At 62.3% G+C, this 21053-nt stretch overlaps 1 protein-coding gene across 1 annotated transcript; it reads left to right on the top strand.

The window, feature by feature from the left end:
- Positions 1-432: 432 nt before the first annotated feature.
- LOC128850142 (solute carrier family 12 member 6-like) lies at positions 433-19140 on the top strand. Its single transcript, XM_054053119.1, has 23 exons — positions 433-706; positions 859-948; positions 1689-1835; positions 3136-3190; positions 3273-3403; positions 4250-4471; positions 4533-4674; positions 5366-5452; positions 6237-6335; positions 7265-7322; positions 8036-8192; positions 9396-9499; positions 9595-9693; positions 10703-10822; positions 11526-11630; positions 12600-12768; positions 13436-13628; positions 14928-15082; positions 15909-16040; positions 16614-16712; positions 17020-17102; positions 17352-17476; positions 18412-19140. Exons 1-23 carry the CDS (start codon positions 542-544, stop codon positions 18528-18530), a joined length of 2856 nt encoding a protein of 951 aa, XP_053909094.1. The 5' UTR covers positions 433-541; the 3' UTR covers positions 18531-19140.
- Positions 19141-21053: the final 1913 nt, after the last annotated feature.

Below are 21053 nucleotides of genomic sequence, written 5' to 3'. Positions count from 1 at the left end.
GGTGTTGCGTCTTCATGGCCTCCCGGTGACCTTTGTGGTGACCTCGTTGTGACCCCCGTGGTGGCCATGTTGGCGTCATGACCTCCTGGTGACCTTGCTGCTGCCATGGCGGCCATGTTGGTGTCGTGACCTCTGGGTTACTACGCTGACCTCTCGCTGCCTCTGTGGTGGCCATGTTGGTGTCATGACCTCATGGTGATCTCGCTGCCCCCCGTGTCGGCCATGTTGGTGTCATGACCTCTTGGTGACCCCAGTGACCTCACTATCCCCGTGGTGGTCATATTGGTGTCATGACCTCCTGGTGACCCCGTGGTGGCCATGTTGGTGTGCTGCCCTCATGGTGACCTCCTGGTGACCTCGCTGCTCCTGTTGGTATCATGACCTCCTGGTGACCCCGTGGTGGCCATGTTGGCGTGCTGACCTCATGGTGACCTCGCTGCCCTCGTTGGTATCATGTTGATATCATGACCTCTTGGTGACCCCGTGGTGGCCATGTTGGCATGGTGACCTCACAGTGACCTCGTGGTGCCTGCCGTCGGCCATGTCGTCGTCGTCGTCGAGCCCGGAGCCGCCATCACCATCCAGCTCTCGCCCCCCTGGCAGCAGCGCCAGCCCCTCCCCCTCGGCTGAGGCCCCGCCCCCTCCTGCAGGCCCCGCCCTCCGCGGGGGGGACCCCGGCCCTCCCCGAGACCTCGCGCTCTTTGAGGTGAGACGCTTGTTTAGGGGGTGCCTCGTTAAAAAGGTTTGGGTCATTAGGGGTTATCTCGTTATCTGAGGGGGGGGTCGTTAGGGGTCACCTCATTATGGGGGTTCATTAGGGGGTCCCCTCGTTAGCTCTGCTCGTTATCCCCTCCCCAGGAGGAGCTGGCCACGCGCCCCCGCGTTCCGGCCGTGCTGCGCCGCATGGCGCCCTACAGCGCCCTGAGCCCCGGCAGCGACCGCGGCCCCGTGAGTGCCACAGCTGGAGCCACAGCTGGAGGGGAAGGGGGGTGTGGGGGGGGCAACATCTGGGGAACCAAAGTGGGGCGGAACCAAAGTGCGGGGGGGTGGAGGGGAAGGGATTGGAGGGGCACCGAGGCAACTGGGGGGCGGGAAAGGAGGGGGCACCGGGGCAAAGAGGGGGGGTGGGCTTCAGGCGCCCCAGTGCCTCCCAGTCCCTCCCAGTCCACCTATTCCCCCTCCCAGTGCCTCCCAGTTCCCCCTCCAGTGCTCCCAGTCCTTCCTTCCACAGGGACTTGGGGATGGGCACTGGGAATTAGGGGGGATTTGGGGGGTGGCACTGGGAATTGGGGGGGATTCAGGGGGTTGGGGGGGCACTGGGAATTGAGGGGGATTCAGGGGGTTGGGGGGGCACTGGGAATTGGGTGGGATTCAGGGGGTTGAAGGGGGCACTGGGAATTGAGGGGGATTCAGGGGGTTGGGGGGGCACTGGGAATTGAGGGGGATTCAGGGGGTTGGAGGGGGCACTGGGAATTGGGGGATTCAGGGGGTTGGGGGGGCACTGGAGTTTGGGGTGAACCCAGGGTTTTGGGAGGGTCTTTGGGATTTGGGGGGAGTCTCTGGGGTTTGGGCGTGCCCCATGGATTTGGAGGGGGTCTCTGGGATTTGGGCGTGCCCCATGGATTTAGGGGGAGTCTCTGGGGTTTGGGGGTGCCCCATGGATTTGGGGGTGTCTCTCTGTGTTGCAGGGCCGAGCGTCGGGTGCGCTGCGGGCGGTGGCGCTGCCGGCGCTGCAGACGCCGCTGGGATTGGTGCTGGTGCTGCGGCTGCCGTGGGTGGTGGGAACGGGGGGGCTGCTGCAGGCGGGGGCCATCGCCCTGCTGCTGGGCGCCTGCGTGAGTGCCGCCACCCACGGCGACGGCCCTGACCCATAGCGACCCATAGCGACCCATAGTGAGAGCCCTGACCCATAGGGACCCATAGGGACCCATAAGGAACCGTTAGACATAGAGCTGTCCTGTAGTGACACACAGAGAGAGCCCTGACCCATAGGGACCCATAGCAACCCATAGAGAGAGCTCTGACCCATAGCGACCCATAGCGACCCATAGTGAGAGCCGTGACCTATAGGGACCCATAGCGACCCATAGAGAGAGCTCTGACCCATAGCGACCCATAGTGAGAGCCCTGACCCATAGGGACCCATAGGGACCCATAGTGAGAGCCGTGACCTATAGGGACCCATAGTGAGAGCCCTGACCCATAGGGACCCATAGCGACCCATAGTGAGAGCCCTGACCCATAGGGACCCATAGCGACCCATAGAGAGAGCCCTGACCCATAGCGACCCATAGAGAGAGCCTGGCCCCACAGCAACCCATAGGGACCCATAGTGAGAGCCCTGACCCATAGGGACCAATAGTGACCCCTAGTGAGAGCCGTGACATATAGGGACCCATAGTGAGAGCTCTGACCCATAGCGACCCATAGAGAGAGCCTGGCCCCACAGCAACCCATAGGGACCCATAGTGAGAGCCGTGACATATAGGGACCCATAGAGAGAGCTCTGACCCATAGTGACCCATAGAGAGAGCCTGGCCCCACAGCAACCCATAGGGACCCACGGAAGGAGCCCTGACCCATAGCGACCCATAGGGACCCATAGGGACAGCCCTACCCCATAGCGACCCATAGAGAGAGCTCTGACCCATAGCGACCCATAGTGAGAGCCCTGACCCATAGGGACCCATAGTGACCCATAGTGAGAGCCGTGACCTATAGGGACCCATAGCGACCCATAGAGAGAGCCCTGACCCATAGCGACCCATAGAGTAGGAAGGGGGCGTGGCCAAGGGGCAGGGGGTTATTGGGCAAACCGGGACCAATGGGAGGCCAGGGAGTGGGGAACTGGGATTACTGGGAGCACTGGGAAGGGGTGATGGGGCAGGACTGGGGGGGAGGGGCGTGGTTTAAGGGAAAGGGGCGTGGTCAAATGGAAGGGGTGGGGTTTAAGGGCAAGGGGCGTGGTCAAATGGAAGCAGTGGGCAATTGAATGGTTGTCAATTGGAAGGGGCGTGGCTTAAGGGTTAAAGGGGTGTGGCCAATTTTGCCACCAAGGGGCGTGGCTTGAGAATAGGCGGGGCTTAAAAGCAAGGGGCGTGGCCATTCCCCTCCAATTCATTTAACCCCTTGCAGACCGCGCTGACCTCAGTGTCGCTGAGTGCTGTGGCCACCAACGGCCCCGACCCTGGTGAGCGAAGGGGATTAAAGGGGAGGGGATTCCCCCCCCTTTGGCCCCGCCTACCCGGTGACATCACGGTGGGCGTGTCCAGGGGGATGCCCTCTGTCGCTGCTGTCGGGGGCGCTGGGCCCCGAGGCCGGGGGCGCCGTGGGGCTCTGCGCCTTCCTGAGCGCCGCCTTCGCCGCCGCCACCGCCGCCCTGGGTGCCGCCGAGCTGCTCATGGTGCGTCTGACCCACAGATCGCCCCACAGATCCGCCTCAGACCCATAGAGACAGCCCCATACGGCCCCACAGATCAGATCAGACCCATAGAGACAGCCCAGACCCATAGATCTGCCCTACAGATACAGCACCAGACCTATAGGTACAGCCATAGAGCCCACAGTGACCCATAGAGCCCCATAGATTCCTATAGCAAACCATAGGGGCCCATAGTGCCCCACCGATTGACTCATAGAGCCCATAGGGAGCCATAGAAACCCATGGGGACCCACAGAGCTCCATAGGGTCCTATAGAGCCCATAGATACCCACAGAGACCCATAGAAACCCATGGGGACCCACAGAGCTCCATAGGGTCCTATAGAGCCCATAGATACCCACAGAGACCCATAGTGCCCCATAGATTAATCTATAGTAGCCCATAGGGAGCCATAGAAATCCATGGGGACCCACAGAGCTCCATAGGGTCCTATAGAGCCTATAGATACCCGCAGAGACCCATAGTGCCCCATAGATTAATCTTTAGTAGCCCATAGAGAGCCATAGGAACCCATGGGGACCCATAGAGACCCATAAGGTCCTATAGAACCCATAGAGCACGTAGGTGCCCATAGAGACCCATAGTGCCCCATAGATTAACCCATAGAGCCCATAGTGCCCCACAGAGCCCCACAGCACCCCCGTAGCACCCCATAGTGCCCACAGCGCCCCATAGAGACCCATAGTGCCCCATAGATTAACCCATAGTAGCCCATAGAGCCCATAGTGCCCCACAGAGCCCCATAGGGACCCATAGAGCCCCATAGCACCCCACAGCACCCCACGGCCTCCCCTCTCCTCCCCATAGGTGTGCGTGGGGCCCCGAGGCGCGGTGCAGCCGGGCCGTGGGCGCTGGTGGCGGCTCAACGCCGGGCGCGGGCTCGGGGCGGCGGTGCTGGCCCTGCTGGCCCTGGCGGCCGCTTGCCCCCACGCTGAGCCCGTGGCCGCCCCGGCTAGCCCGGCTGGGCTAACGCTAGCCCTCCTGGGGCTAGCAGCTGGCGCCGTGCGGAACGCCTTCGCCCAGCCACGCGTGAGTTCTTGTCTGCTTTCGCTCCTGTTCCCCTTCCTTATGCAAATGAGATGCTAATGAGGTGTTAATTAGGTGTTTGGCTACTGTCCCCGCAGGCTCCTGCTTGCCCAGCGGACCCGGTGGCCACCTGGAGCCCTGTGTGGGCAACGGATCGCAGCGGAACAGGCCGGCCTTCCCCGGGCCCAGCGCACACCTGCTGCAGCGTGAGTGGGGCTGCCCCATAGCGACCCACAGGACCCAGAGAGAGAGCCTCTGACCCATAGCGACCCACAGGGACCCATAGAGAGAGCTCTGCCCCACAGGGACCCATAGGGACCGAGAGAGAGAAGCCCGGACCCATAGTGACCACAGCGACACAGAGAGAGAGCCCCTGACCCATAGCGACCCACAGGGACCCATAGAGAGAGCTCTGCCCCACAGGGACCCACAGGGACCCAGAGAGAGAGCCCTGCCCATAGGGACCCACAGGGACCCATAGAGAGAGCTCTGCCCCACAGGGACCCAGAGAGAGAGCCCTGACCCATAGCGACCCACAGGGACCCAGAGAGAGAGCCCTGACCCATAGGGGCCCAATAGAGAGAGTCCTGACCCCATAGCGACCCATAGCGACCCATAGGGACAGCCCTGCCCCATAGCGACCCATAGTGGGAGCCCTTAACGATAGCGACCATAGGGACCGTAGGGATCAATGAGAGCCTGCGAAGGGGGCGTGGCCATGAGGGAGGAGGCGTGGCTTGAGATGAAGCAAACAGCTGGGGGCGTGGCTTAAGGGGATCAATAAACTTCTATGGATGGGGCGTGGCCGCAAGATCAATGAGAGTCTATGGATGGGGCGTGGCTTAAGGGAGAGGGCGTGGCCAGAGAACAAAGGGGGCTGATGACTCCACCCCACAGAGAACCTGTGGCCCCGCCCCCCCGAGGAGGAGGACGAGGATTGGTCCTTTGGGGCCCTCGTGGGGCTGAGCCTCCTGAGCGCCGCGGGTGAGCGTTTTTGGGGTGAAAAAGGGCGGTTTTGGGGGTCGGGGGATGTTTGGGAGGAATGGGGAGTTGGGGGAAATGAGGTTCGGAGGGGGGGAAGGGGTGGGTTTTGGGGTGAAACGGTGGATTTGGGGGTGAAAAGCGGGGGATTTGGGGCGTGAAAAGAGGGATTTGGGGGGAAAGGGGGGATTTGTGGGGAAAAGCGGGTGGATATTTGGGGTGAAAAAGGTGGATTTTGCGGAGATGAAAAGGGTGGATTTGGGGGTGGAAAAGAGGGATTTGGGCGTGAAAAGGGGGATTTGGGGGTGAAAAGGGTGGATTTGAGGGTGAAAAGGGGGGATTTGGGGTGAAAATGGGGGATTTGGGGATGAAAAGGGGATTTGGGGGTGAAAGGGGGATTTGGGGGTGAAAAGGGTGGATTTGGGGGTGAAAAAGGGGATTTGGGGAGGAAAAGGGGGTATTTGGGGTGAAAAAGAGGATTTGGGGGTGAAAAAGGGGGGGATTTGGGGGTGAAAAGGGGAGATTTAGGGTGAAAAATGGGGATTTGGGGTTGAAAAAGGGGGATTTGGGGGTGAAAAGGGGGATTTGGGGGTAAAAGGGGGGATTTGGGGGTGAAAAGGGTGGATTTGGGGGTGAAAAAGGGGAATTTGGGGGTGAAAAAGGAGGGATTTGGGGGGAAAAAGAGAGCTTTTTTTTAGGAAAAATGGGGGTTTGGGGTGAAAAGGGGATTTTTTTGGGTGAGAAAAAGGGGTTTTGGGGTCCAAAGTGTGATTTTGGTCTTTTTCAGGGCCGCTGTGGGGCTGTGGGCGTTGGGGGGCCCTCGGGGACGCCCCCCGATCAGTGGCCGCCGGGAGCCTCGGAGCCGCCGCCACCACCACCGGCGCCTGCATCCGAACTGGGCAAACTGGGAGCACTGGGAGGGACTGGGGGAGACTGGGACCTGGAACTGGGAGAGACTGGGATGGACTGGGGGAGACTGGAAGAGACTGGGAGGGACTGGGGTGGACTGGGGGAGATTGGGAGGGACTGGGAGAGACTGGAAGAGACTGGGAGGGACTGGGGTGGACTGGGGTGGACTGGGAGAGATTGGGGGAGACTGGAAGAGACTGGGACCTGAAACTGGGAGGGACTGGGATGGACTGGGGGAGACTGGGAGAGACTGGGAGGGACTGGGATAGACTGGGGTAGACTGGGAGGGACTGGGAGAGACTGGGATAGACTGGGGTAGACTGGGAGAGACTGGGAGCTGAAACTGGGAGGGACTGGGGTGGACTGGGAGAGATTGGGGGAGACTGGGATGGACTGGGACCTGAAACTGGGAGGGACTGGGATGGACTGGGGGAGACTGGGATGGACTGGGGGAGACTGGGAGGGACTGGGACCTGAAACTGGGAGGGACTGGGATGGACTGGGGGAGACTGGGATGGACTGGGGGAGACTGGGAGGGACTGGGACCTGAAACTGGGAGGGACTGGGATGGACTGGGGGAGACTGGGATGGACTGGGACCTGAAACTGGAGAGACTGGGATGGACTGGAAGGGACTGGGACCTGAAACTGGGAGGGACTGGGGAGACTGGGATGGACTGGGAGAGACTGGGACCTGAAACTGGGAGGGACTGGGATGGACTGGGGGAGACTGGGAGGGACTGGGAGAGACTGGGAGAGACTGGGAGGGACTGGGAGAGATTGGGAGGGACTGGGAGGGACTGGTTTGTACTGGGAGGGACTGGGATGGACTGGGATGGACTGGGACCCGGCACTGGTTTGCACTGGTTTGTACTGGTTTGTACTGGGAGGCTCCTTGACCCCGCAGTCGCGCTGGCGGCGCTGGCGCTGGGGGGCAGCGTGGAGGGGCGGCTGCTGCGCGCCAGGTGAGACCAGTATAGACCAGTATGGACCAGTATAGACCAGTAAGGGGCCCCACAGAGCAGAGGCACCTGTGCTCCCAGTATCCCCAGTGCTCCCAGTTGCCATGGGGGGGTTCCCAGTGCTCCCAGTGCCCGTGGGGGGGGTTCCCAGTGCTCCCAGTGCTCCCAGTGCCCGTGGGGGGGGGGTCTCCCAGTGCTCCCAGTGCTCCCAGTTCCCATGGGGGGGTTTCCCAGTGCGCCCAGTATCCCCAGTACCCCCAGTATCCCCAGGTTCCAGGGGTTCCCAGTGCCCATGGGGGGGTTCCCAGTGCTCCCAGTGCTCCCAGTTCCCGTGGGGGGGGGTTTCCCAGTGCTCCCAGTATCCCCAGTACCCCCAGGTTCGGGGGGGTTCCCAGTGCTCCCAGTTCCCGGGGGGGGGGGGGTTCCCAGTGCTCCCAGTGCTCCCAGTATCCCCAGTATCCCCAAGTTCCAGGGGGTTCCCAGTGCTCCCAGTTCCCATGGGGGGTTTCCCAGTGCTCCCAGTTCCCAAGGAGGGGGGTTCCCAGTGCTCCCAGTATCCCCAGTATCCCCAGGTTCGGGGGGTTCCCAGTGCTCCCAGTGCTCATGGGGGGTTCCCAGTGCTCCCAGTGCTCCCAGTTCCCGTGGGGGGTTTCCCAGTGCTCCCAGTTCCATGGGGGGTCTCCCAGTGCTCCCAGTGCTCCCAGTTTGCCCCGCAGGTGGTCGCGGGGCCCGTGGGGCGCGTGGTGGCCGGGGCCGTGGGTGCCGGCGCTGTCGGGGCTGACGTCGGGGGCGGCCGTGGGGCTGACGGCGCTGGCGGGGGGCGCGCGGCTGCTGCGGGGGCTGGCGAGGAGCCGCGCCCTGCCCCTGCCCCACGTGAGTGCCCCATAGCTGACCCATAGCTGACCCATAGCGACCCATAGCGACCCACAGCATCCCCTGCCCCACGGCGTCACCACATCCCCATGGCATCCTGTTCCATATAGTGACCCATAGCTGCCCCATAGCGCCCTATAGAGCCCCGTAGCAACCCATAGCTGCCCCATAGCTGCCCCATAGCTGCCCCATAGCGACCCATAGCGACCCACTGCATCCCCTGCCCCACGGTGTCACCACATCCCCATGGCATCCTGTTCCATATAGTGACCCATAGCTGCCCCATAGCGCCCTATAGAGCCCCATAGCAACCCATAATGACCCATAGCTGCCCCATAGCTGCCCCATAGCGACCCATAGCGACCCACAGCATCCCCTGCCCCACGGCGTCACCGCATCCCCATGGCATCCTGTTCCACATAATGACCCGTAGCTGCCCCATAGCTGCCCCATAGCACCCTATAGAGCCCTATAGCAACCCATAATGACCCATAGCTGCCCCATAGCGCCCTATAGAGCCCCATAGCGACCCATAATGACCCATAGCGACCCACAGCATCCCCTGCCCCACGGCGTCACCACATCCCCATGGCATCCTGTTCCACATAATGACCCTTAGCTGCCCCATAGCTGCCCCATAGCGCCCTATAGAGCCCTATAGCAACCCATAATGACCCATAGCTGCCCCATAGCTGCCCCATAGCGACCCACAGCATCCTCTGCCCCACGGCATCACCACATCCCCATGGCATCCTGTTCCATATAGTGACCCATAGCTGCCCCATAGCTGCCCCATAGCGACCCACAGCATCCTCTGCCCCACGGCGTCACCACATCCCCATGGCATCCTGTTCCATATAGTGACCCATAGCTGCCCCATAGCGCCCTATAGAGCCCCATAGCAACCCATAATGACCCATAGCTGCCCCATAGCGCCCTACAGAGCCCCATAGCAACCCATAATGACCCATAGCTGCCCCATAGCACCCTATAGAGCCCCATAGCGACCCACAGCATCCTCCGCCCCACGGCATCACCGCATCCCCATGGCATCCTGTTCCACATAATGATCCGTAGCTGCCCCATAGCTGCCCCATAGCGCCCTATAGAGCCCCATAGCACCCTATAGAGCCCCATAGCAACCCGTAACGACCCATAGAACCCCCTAGCCGCCCCATAGTGCCCCACATCTCTCTCCCCCAGGCCCTGGGCTCGGGACGCCTTTGGCCGCTGGCGGCCACATCGGCGATGGCGGCGCTCGGCGTCCTCCTCGGCTCTTTGGACCTGGTGGCGCCCGTCCTGTCGGTGTGAGTGTCGTCGTCGTCCCCCCCGATGACGTCACGGTCCTCTCGATGACGTCACGGCCCCCCCGATGACATCACGCCCCCCCCCCCCAAACCAGGTTCTGCCTCACCTCCTACCTGGGTCTGAACTTGGCCTGCGCCCTGCAGGGGCTCCTGCCCACGCCGGGATGGGCCCCGCGCTGCCGCCTCTACCACTGGTGAGACCCACGGCTGCCCCACAGCGGCCCCACGGCTGCCCCATAGCAGCCCCGCGCCCCACAGCCACCCCACAGCTGCCTCCTGCCCCATGGTGCTCTGAGCTCTACGGTCTCTCTGAGCTCTGTGGCTGCTCTGTGGCCGCCCTGTGCCCCACAGCTGCCCCACAGCTGCCCCATAGCTGCCCCGTGGCTGCACTATAGGTGCCCTAAGGCTGCCCCATAGCGGCCCTGTGCCCCACAGCCACCCCAGTCCCTATGGGTCCCTATGGCCTCTATGTGTCCCTGTGGGTCCTTCTGTGGGACTCTATGGGTCTCTATGGGCTCTATGGATCCCTGTGGGCTCTATGGGTCCATGTGGGTCCGTATGGGCTCTATGGGTCTCTGTGGGTCCCTATGGGTCTCTATGGGCTCTGTGGGTCCCTATGGGTCCCTATGGGCTCAATGTGTCTCTGTGAGTCCCTGTGGGCCCTATGGGTCTCTATGGGTCTCTATAGGTCTGTGTGGGTCTCTGTGGGTCGCTATGGGTCCCCATGGGTCTTTATGGGCTCTGTGGGTCCCTATGGCCTCTATGGGTCTCTATGGGCTTTATGGGTCCCTATGGGTCCCTATGGCCTCTATGGGTCTCTGTGGGTCTCTATGGGCTCTATGGGTCCCTATGGCCTCTATGGGGCTCTGTGGCCTCTATGGGTCTCTGTGGGTCCCTATGGGCTCTATGGGTCTCTATGGGCTCTATGTGTCCCTATGGGTCTCTATAGGTCTCTGTGGGTCGCTATGGGTCCCCATGGGTCTTTATGGGCTCTGTGTGTCCCTATGGGCTCTATGGGTCTCTATGGGCTCTATGGGTCCCTATGGATCCCTGTGTATCCCTGTGGGTCCCTATGGGCTCTATGGGTCCCTATGGGCTCTATGTGTCCCTGTGGGTCCCTATGGGCTCTATGGGTCCCTATGGGCCCCTATGGGCCCTGTGGGCTCTCCGGGTCCCTGACGCGCGGTGTCTCCCCGGTCTCAGGGCGCTGTCGCTGGCGGGGGCCGCGCTGTGCCTGGCGCTGGCGCCGCTGCCGTGCTGGCCCTGCGCCCTCCTCGCCCTCGGCATCGGCGCCACCGCCTACAAATACCTCGAGTACCGCGGGTGAGGCCTTGGGGGGCCCTCGGGAGGGGGGCCGCTATGGGTCTCTGTGGGTCAGTGTGGGACTCTATGTGTTTTGGGGGTCCCTATGGGTCTCTGTGAGCAATATGGGTTACTATAGGGCTCTATGGGGGTTGCTGTGGGTCCCGATGGTCTCTGTGGGTCGCTATGGGTCACTATACATCCCTATGGGTCTCTATGGGTCCCTATGGGTCACTGTGGGTGCCTCTGGGCTTTGTGGGTCTCTGTGGGTCTCTATGGGTTGCTGTGGATCCCTGTGGCTTTCTATGGGTCACTATGGGCTCTATGGGTCGCTGTGGGTCACTATGGGCTCTATGGGTCGCTGTCGGTCACTATGGGCTCTGTGGGTCACTATGGGGCTCTGTGGGTCCCTACGGGCTCAATGGGTCTCTATGGGTCTCTTTGCCTCCCTCTGGTCGCTATGGGTCCCTCTGGGCTCTATGGGTCGCTGTGGGTCCCTATGGGTCTCTATGAGCTCTATGGGTCCCTCTGGTCACTATGGGTCCCTCTGGGCTCTATGGGTCGCTGTGGGTCCCTATGGGTCTCTATGAGCTCTATGGGTCCCTCTGGTCACTACGGGTCCCTCTGGATTCTATGGGTCTCTTTGCACTTCCCCACTTGTGGGGCAGAGGGGAGACTCGCGGTGTGTCCGTGGGTCGCCCCACGGCTGCCCCACACGTCGCAGGGCGCAGAGCGAGTGGGGCGAGGGCCTGCGCGGGCTCTTCCTCAGCGCCGCCCGCTTCGCCCTCCTGCGCCTGGAGGACGGCGAACCGCCCGCGCCCTCCTGGAGGTGAGTGACCCACACGTGGGGGGCAGCTGTGGGGCAGCCGTGGGGTGCAGCGGAGACACCCCAAAACGGGGTGGTGGGGGCTGCTATGGGTCGTGCTACAGGGCTGTATAAGCTCTGTGGGTCACTCTGGGTCTCTGTGGGTCTCTATGGGTTTGCTATGGTCCCTATAGGCTCTATGAGTCTATATGGGTCCCTATGGGCTCTATGAGTACCTATGGGTCCCCATGGGTCTTTATGGGATCTATGGGTCCCTATGGGGCTCTGTGGGTCTCTATAGGTCTCTATAGGTCTCTGTGGGTCGCTATGGGGCTCTGCGGGTCCCTATGGGTCCCTATGGACTCTGTGGGTCTCTGTGGGTCTCTATGGGTTCTATGGGTCCCTATGATCTCTATGGGACACTGTGGGTCTCTATGGGCTTTATGGGTCCCTATGGGTCCCTATGGGCTATTTGGGTGCCTATGGGCTCTGTGGGTCCCCATGAGTTCCTATGGGCTCTATGGGTCTCTATGGCCTCTGTGGATCCCTATGAGTCTCTGTGGGTCCCTATGGGTCCCTATGGACTCTGTGGGTCTCTGTGGGTCTCTATGGGTTCTATGGGTCCCTATGATCTCTATGGGTCACTGTGGGTCTCTATGGGCTTTATGGGTCCCTATGGGTCCCTATGGGCTCTGTGGGTCCCTATGAGTTCCTATGGGCTTTGTGGGTCCCTATGAGTTCCTATGGGCTCTATGGGTCTCTGTGGGTCTCTATGGGTCCCTGTGGGTCTCTATGGGCTCTGTGGGTCTCTGTGGGTCCCTGTGGGTCTCTATGGGTGCAATGGGTCCCTGTGGGTCCCTATGGGCTTTGTGGGTCCCTATGAGTTCCTATGGTCTCTATGGGTCCCTATGGGCTCCGTGGGTCTCTATGGGTCCCTATGGGCTCTGTGGGTCCCTATGGGCTCCGTGGGTCACGCCGTGGGTCTCCCCGCAGGCCGCAGCTGCTGGTGCTGGTGAAGCTGGACGCTGTGCTGCGCCCCACGCAGCCCCAGTTGCTGGCGCTGGCCGCCCAGTTACAAACTGGGAAGGGGCTGACGGTACTGGGATCGGTGCTGCCCGGTGAGCTGCCCGGCGACCTGCCCCGCGCCCGCCACGCCGAGACGGTCAGTGGGGCAGCTATGGGGCCCTATGGGTCTCTGTGGGTCCCTATCGGTTCCTATGGGTCTGGGGGTTTGGGGGTTCCCTATGGGTCTTTATGGGACCCCGTGGGCTCTATGCGTGTCTATGGGTCTCTGTGGGGTCCTATGGGTCCCTCTGGGCTCTGTGGGTTTCTATGGGTCTCTATGGGGCCCTATGGGGCTCTATGGGGCTCTATGGGTCCCTATGGGTCTCTATGGGCTCTATCGGTTCCTGTGGGTCTCTATGGGTCTTTATGGGTCTGGGGGTTCGGGGGTTCCCTATGGGTCTCTATGGGTCCCTATGGGTCTTTATGGATATAGGGGATCCCTATGGGTCTTTATGGGTCCCTATGGGTCTTTATGGATATAGGGGGCCCCTATGGGTCTCTATGGGTCCCTATGGGTCTTTATGGATATAGGGGGTCCCTATGGGTCTCTATGGGTCTTTATGGATATAGGGGGTCCCTATGGGTCTCCATGGGTCTGTGTTGGTCACTATGGGTCCCTATGTGTCTCTATGGGTCCGTATGTGTCTATGTGGGTCTCTATGGGTCTGGGAGGTCCCTATGGGTCTGGGGGGGTGGTTAGTGGGTCCCTATGGATCTGGGGTGCTATAGGCCCCCCCCCAACCCCCCTTTTCCGCCCCCCCCAGGCCCTGCGGGAGGCGCTGGCGGCCGAGGGCGCCCGTGGCTTTGTGCAGGTGCTGGTGGGGCCGGGGGGTGCCCGGGGGTTCCCCAAAGAGTTGGGGTCCCTGGTGCAGGGCTGCGGGCTCGGGGCGCTGCGCCCCAACGCCGTCCTACTGGGCTGGCCCCGACGGGAGCCCCCCCACGCCCGGGCCTTTGTCGGTACGGGGGGGTTTGGGGGTACAGAGGGGGGGTTGGGGGGGGACAAAGGGGAAATAAAGGGGGTTTTGGGGGGGAAAAAGGGGGTTTGGGGGGGAAAAAGGGGGTTTGGGGGGAAAAAGGGGTTTTGGGGGGGTTAAGGGGGTCTGGGGGGGGAAAAGGGGGTTTGGGGGGGACAAAGGGGGTTTGGGGGGGGAAAAGGGGGTTTGGGGGGAAAAAGGGGGTTTGGGGGGAAAAAGGGGGGTTTGGGGGGATTAAGGGGGTTTGGGGGGATAAAGGGGGGTTTGGGTGGCTTTGGGGTGGTTTGGGGAGGATTTTGGGTGGATTTGGATGGATTTGGGGTGGTTTTGGCTGGATTTGGTGTGGTTTTGGGAGGATTTGGGGTGGATTTGGAAGGATTTGGGGTGGTTTTGGGTGGATTTGGATGGATTTTGGGTGGTTTTGGGAGGATTTTGGGTGGATTTGAGTGGATTTGGGGTGGTTTGGGGAGGATTTTGGGTGGATTTGGGTGGTTTTGGGAGGATTTTGGGTGGCTTTGGGAGGATTTGGATGGATTTGGTGTGGTTTTGGAAGGATTTGGGGTGATTTGGGGTAGATTTGGATGGATTTGGGGTGGTTTTGGGTGGATTTGGATGGCTTTGGGGTGGTTTTGGGTGGTTTTGGGAGGATTTGGGGTGATTTTGGGTGGCTTTGGGGTGGCTTTGGGAGGATTTTGGGTGGATTTGAGTGGATTTGGATGGATTTTGTGTGGTTTTGGGAGGATTTGGGGTGGCTTTGGGAGGATTTTGGATGGATTTGGGGTGGTTTTGTGTGGATTTGGATGGCTTTGGGGTGGTTTGGGAGGATTTTGGGTGCATTTGGATGGCTTTGGGGTGGTTTTGGGTGGTTTTGGGTGGATTTGGGTGGTTTTGGGGGATTTGGATGGCTTTGGGGTGGTTTTGGGTGGATTTGGATGGCTTTGGGGTGGTTTGGGAGGATTTTGGATGGCTTTGGGTGGCTTTGGGAGGATTTTGGATGGCTTTGGGGTGGTTTGGGTGGCTTTGGGGTGGTTTGGGGTGATTTTGGGTGGCTTTGGGGTGGTTTTGGGGTGGTTTTGGGTGGATTTTGGATGGTTTTGGGGTGATTTTGGGTGGCTTTGGGGTGGTTTGGGGTGGATTTGTGTGGATTTGGGGTGGTTTTGGGTGGTTTTGGATGGCTTTGGGGTGGTTTGGGAGGATTTGGGGTGGCTTTGGGTGGGGGGAGGTTCGGGGTGTTCCTGTCCCTCTTTGGGTCTCCCCAGCCCCCCGCGCGTGTCCCCCCCAGAGCTGCTGCGGGTGTCGGGGGCCGGCGGGCGAGCCGTGCTGGTGGCCAAGGGGCCGCTGGAACTGGGGGTGCAGGGGGGCACCCTGGACGTCTGGTGGGTGGTGGGCGACGGGCGGCTGCTCACCCTATTGCCTCTGCTGCTGCGGCGACACCCGGTACGGACGCTATGGGGCAGCTGTGGGGCAGGGGGGGCGCCGGGGGGTGCTTCAGGGGGGCTCTATGGGTCTCTATGGGCTCTATGGGTCTCTATGGGCTCTATGGGTCCCCATTGATTCCTGTGGGTCCCTATTGGTTTCTATGGGTCACTATGGGGCTCTATGGGTCCCCATTGATTCCTGTGGGTCGCTATGGGGCTCTATGGGTCCCCATTGATCCCTATTGGTCCCCATTGCTTTCTATGGGCTCTATGGGTCTCTATGGGTCTCTATGGGTCCCCATTGATCCCTATTGGTCCCCATTGATCCCTATTGGTCCCCATTGCTTTCTATGGGCTCTATGGGTCTCTATGGGTCTCTGTGGGTCCCCATTGATCCCTATTGGTCCCCATTGATCCCTATGGGCTCTATGGGTCTCTGTGGGTCCCCATTGATCCCTATTGGTCCCCATGATCCCTATTGCTTTCTATGGGCTCTATGGGTCTCTGTGGGTCCCCATTGATCCCTGTGGATCCCTATTGCTTTCTATGGGCTCTATGGGTCTCTATGGGTCCCCATTGATCCCTATTGGTCCTCATTGATCCCTATTGCTTTCTATGGGCTCTATGGGTCTCCATTGATCCCTATGGGCTCTATGGGTCTCTATGGGTCCCCGTCGATCCCTATGGGTCCCAATTGGTTTCTATAGGGCTCTGTTGGTCCCTATGGATACCTGTAGGTCTGTATGGGTCTATATGCGGCTCTATGGCTCCCTGAGGGTCCCTATGGGTCCCTACGGGTCCCTATGGGCTCTGTGGGTCTCTTTGTCCCCTATACACCCCTATAGTCGTGGCGCGGCAGCCGGGTTCGTCTCTTCGCGGTGGCGTCGCTGCGCGAGAACAGCCTGGGGCTGCGGCGGCTGCTGGAGGCCGAGGCGCGGCGCAGGGGGCTGCAGGCGCAGGCGCACGTCGTCGAGCTGGTGAGACCAGTACACACCAGTACGGACCAGTTACCCCCAGCCTCCAGGGCCCCCAGAGCCCTCCCAGTGCCCCCCAGTGCCCTCCAGTCCCTCCCAGTGTGCTCCAATCCCCTCCCAGTCCCTCCCAGTACCTTCTCAGTTCTCTCCCAGTCCCACATTCCCCCTCCCAGTCCCTCCCAGTTCCCCCATTCCTCTCCCAGTACCCCACAATCCTCTCCCAGTGCCCCCACGTCCCTCTCAGTCCCTCCCAGTCCCTCCCAGTGCCCTTATTCCCCCTCCCAGTACCCCACAATCCTCTCCCAGTTCCCCCATTCCCCCTCCCAGTACCCCACAATCCTCTCCCAGTGCCCCCCTTTCCCCTCCTACTCCCTCCCAGCTCCCCCCTTTGCCTCGGTGCCCCCTCCTTTCCTTTCCCCCAGGTGCCTCGGTGCCACTGCCAATCCCTTCCCCCCCACCCCCGGTTCCCCTCCCTTTGGTTCCCCCTCCCCCCCCCAGTTCCCAGACCCAAAGCAGCCATTTTTCACCCCACCAGTCCCTCCCAGTCCCTCCCAGTGCCCCCTTTCCGCCCCCCAGGATGACAGCGACGTCTCAGCCGATGCCTACGAGCGAACGCTGATGATGGAGCAGCGCGCCCAGATGCTGCGGCAGATGCAGCTGGCCAGGGCGGCCCAGGCATGTACTGGGAGGCACTGGGAGGCACTGGGAGGGACTGGGAGGGGAAAGGGGGCACTGGGAGGGACTGGGAGGGGAATGGGGGACTGGGAGGGATGGGGGGGAATGGAGGGACTGGGAGGGGGAATGGGGCACTGGGAGGGACTGGGAGGAACTGGGAGGGAAATGGGGCACTGGGAGGGACTGGGGAGGATGAGGGGGTACTGGGAGTCACTGGTCCATACTGGGAGGCACTGGGTGGGTGTTTTGGTGTGACCCCGGGGGGTCACTGGTCTGTGCTGGTCTATACTGGTCTGTACTGGTCCAGGGAGGGCCCCCCCCTTCGGTGGCCCCGAGCGCGGCCGAAGAGGAGGATGAGGAGGAGGAAGGGCCCCTCCGGGGTCCCAGTCTGTAAGTCAAACTGGAGCAACTGGGAGGGAACTGGGAGGCACTGGGAGGAACTGGGAGGCACTGGGAGGGCACTGGAGGGGCAGTGGGGCATACTGGGAGCACTGGGATGGACTGGGAGGAACTGAGTGGGGCTTTGGGCCGTACAGGGGGCACTGGGAGGGAACTGGGAGGGGGAATTGGGGCTAAATGGGTGGGAAGCACTGGTCTATACTGGTCTATACTGGTTGATACTGGTTTATACTGGTGCAGGGGCAACGTGCGGCGCATGCACGCGGCGCAGCGGCTGAACGCGGCCGTGGGGCAGCACTCGGGGGGGGCACGACTGGTGCTGCTCGACCTCCCCCCCCCCCCCCCGCGGCGGCGGCCAGAGTCCTGTATCCACTGGGAGCACTGGGAGGGACTGGGAGGGACTGGGAGGGGGATGGGGGCACTGGGAGGGACTGGGAGGGGGAATGGGGGCACTGGGAGGGACTGGGAGGGGATGGGGGCACTGGGAGGGACTGGGAAGGGGGAATGGGGGCACTGGGAGGGACTGGGAGGGGAATGGGGGCACTGGGAGGGACTGGGAGGGACTGGGAGAGGGGATGGGGCACTGGGAGGGACTGGGAGGGGGAATGGGGCACTGGGAGGGACTGGGAGGGGGAATGGGGCACTGGGAGGGACTGGGAGGGACTGGGAGGGGGAATGGGGCACTGGGAGGGACTGGGAGGGGGAATGGGGCACTGGGAGGGACTGGGAGGGACTGGGATGGGGGAATGGGGGCACTGGGGGGACTGGGAGGGGGGAATGGGGGCACTGGGAGGGACTGGGAGGGGGAAAGGGGGACTGGGAGGAACTGGGAAGGAACTGGGAGGGACTGGGAGGGGAAATGGGGGGACTGGGAGGGACTGGGAAGGAACTGGGAGGGACTGGGAAGGAACTGGGAGGGGGAATGGGGGGACTGGGAGGACTGGGAGGGACTGGGAGGGACTGGGAGGGGGATGGGGCACTGGGAGGGACTGGGGGGGGAATGGGGGCACTGGGAGACTGGAGGGGGGGAATGGGGGCACTGGGAGGGACTGGGAGGGGGAATGGGGGACTGGGAGGGACTGGGAAGGAACTGGGAGGGAGAATGGAGGCACTGGGAGGGACTGGGAAGGAACTGGGAGGGACTGGGAGGGAGAATGGGGGCACTGGGAGGGGAGAATGGGAGCACTGGGAGGGACTGGGAGAGCACTGGGAGGGACTGGGAGGGACTGGGAGGGGGAAAATGGGGGTCACTGGGCTCAAACTGGTCCAAACTGGTCCCAACTGGTCCTTAACTGGTCAGACCTGGAGTTCCTGGAGGTGCTGACGGAGGGCCTGGGGCCGGTGCTGCTGGTGCGGGGGGGGGACGACACCAGTATGGACCAGTATGGACCAGTACAGACCAGTACCACACCCGTATGAGCCCCGCTCGTCAAGGCCTGGCCCAGTATGGACCAGTACAGACCAGTACAGACCAGTATGACACCAGTCTGAGCCCTGGCTCTTCAAGGACAAGCCCGGTATGGACTCTGGCACTCCCAGTATGGACCAGTACAGACCAGTATGACACCAGTACAAGCCCTGGCTCTTCAAGGAACGGCCCAGTATGGACCCAGTGCTCCCAGTATAGCCCAGTATGATCCCAGTATGGGCTGCTGCCCTCCCAGTATAGCACCAGTGCTTCCAGTACGCCGCCAGCCTGAGCCCAGTGCTCCCAGTATCTCCCAGTATAGCACCAGTGCTCCCAGTATAGCTCCAGTCTGAGCCCAAGCTCTTCAAAGACGATCCCAGTATGGACCCCAGCACTCCCAGTATGGACCAGTACAAACCAGTACACTACCAGTCCGAGCCCCGTCTCTTCAATCATCATCCCAGTATGGGCCCCTGCGCTCCCAGTATAATACCAGTGCTCCCAGTCTGGCTCCCAGTGCTCCCAGTTTGGCTCCCAGTACAGCCCTGGCTCTCCCAGTGCTCCCAGTTTGGCTCCCAGTACAGCCCTGGGTCTCCCAGTGCTCCCAGTTTGGCTCCCAGTACAGCCCTGGGTCTCCCAGTGCTCCCAGTTTGGCTCCCAGTACAGTCCTGGCTCTCCCAGTGCTCCCAGTTTGGCTCCCAGTACAGTCCTGGCTCTCCCAGTGCTCCCAGTTTGGCTCCCAGTACAGCCCTGGCTCTCCCAGTGCTCCCAGTTTGGCTCCCAGTACAGCCCTGGCTCTCCCAGTGCTCCCAGTTTGGCTCCCAGTACAGCCCTGGGTCTCCCAGTGCTCCCAGTTTGGCTCCCAGTACAGCCCTGGGTCTCCCAGTGCTCCCAGTTTGGCTCCCAGTACAGCCCTGGCTCTCCCAGTGCTCCCAGTTTGGCTCCCAGTACAGCCCTGGGTCTCCCAGTGCTCCCAGTTTGGCTCCCAGTACAGTCCTGGCTCTCCCAGTGCCCCAGGTTGGCTCCCAGTACAGCCCTGGGTCTCCCGGGGGGGGGGGGGGGGGGGGGAGGAGGGGGCGGGGCGAAGCGGTCGCGACTCGATGACGTCACTTGGGGCGCGACCCGCGCGCTCGAGAGGAGCCGCCGCCAATGGGGGGGGGCGAAGTGAGGTGAACTGGGATGGGACTGGGGAGCACTGGGAGGGACTGGGGAGCACTGGGAGAGATGGGAGGGGGAGTGGGGGAACTGGGAGGGCACTGGGAGCCACGGGACGCATTGGGAGGGCATTAGGATGAACTGGGAGCCACTGGGGAGGACTGGGAGGCCAAAGGGGGGGGGCACTGGGAGGGGACTGGGACACACTGGGAAGGCACTGAGAGCCACTGGGATGCACTGGGAGAGGGAATGGAGGGACTGGGGGACACTGGGATGCACTGGGAGGGGGACTGGGGGACACTGGGAGGGGGAATAGAGGGACTGGGGACACTGGGATGCACTGGGGAGCACTGGGAGGGGGACTGGGGGACACTGGGTTGCACTGGGGGGGGAATGGAGGAACTGGGGGACACTGGGATGCACTGGGGGGGGAATGGAGTGGTGCTGAGGGCTGTGGGCGGGGTTTAAACGCACTGGGCGTGGTTTGTGGCTGTACAGGCGTGGTCTGCGCGGCTGTGGGCGTGGCTTAGGGGGGTTTAGAGGAGGCTGCGGCTGTGTGGGCGGGGCTTAAGGGTGGGGCGGGGCTTAAGGGGTGCGGGCGGGGTTTAAGGGCTGTGGGCGGGCGTAAGGGCTGTGGGCGGGGTTTAAGGGCTGCAGGCGGGGTTTAAGGGGTGCGGGCGGGGTTTAAGGGGGTGGGGCGTGGGGTTGGCTCTGGGGTTGGTGCTGCGTGTTTGTGCGTGGGGTGCTTAAGGGTGCGGGCGGGGTTTAAGGGGTTGTGGGGCGGGGTTTGTGGTCTGTGGGCGGGGCTTATGTCGGTCTGCCCCCGCCCCCAGGCTGCGGCTGGCGCTGGCGGCCTCGTGGCTGGCGCTGCGGCGTCGCCGTCGGTCGCATTTCCCGCAGGCGCTGCAGCTCTTGGAGGCGGTGACGGCGGCGGCGCGCGCGGCTGCTGCGGGAACGGCACCGCGCCCGCCTGCGCCTGGGGCTGCGCGCCCTCGTAAGGACCAGTACCCACCAGTACAGACCAGTAGGGGCCACGGTGGGCCTTTAGGGGCCGCTGTAGACCAGGAGGGAGCAAAACCAGTGCTCCCAGTGCTCCCCCAGTCCCTCCAGTGCCCCACAATCCCCTCCCAGTGCCCCCAGTCCCCCTCCAGTGCCTCCATTCCCCTCCCAGTGCCCACATTCCCCCTCCCAGTCCCTCCCAGTGCTCCCATTCCCCCTCCCAGTCCCTCCCAGTGCCCCCATTCCCCCTCCCAGTCCCTCCAGTGCCCCCAGTCCCTTGTTCAAGCCCCCCCCCCTCCAATAGGGGGCAAGCCATTCTTTGTTTCCCAGGGGGCAGCCATTTTGGCACCTGGGGGGCGGCCATGCTGGCATGGCTACCC

Source organism: Cuculus canorus, chromosome 39, assembly GCF_017976375.1.
Source record: "Cuculus canorus isolate bCucCan1 chromosome 39, bCucCan1.pri, whole genome shotgun sequence".
Taxonomy (NCBI): domain Eukaryota; kingdom Metazoa; phylum Chordata; class Aves; order Cuculiformes; family Cuculidae; genus Cuculus; species Cuculus canorus.
This window is presented reverse-complemented; position numbering and strand designations above follow the sequence as displayed.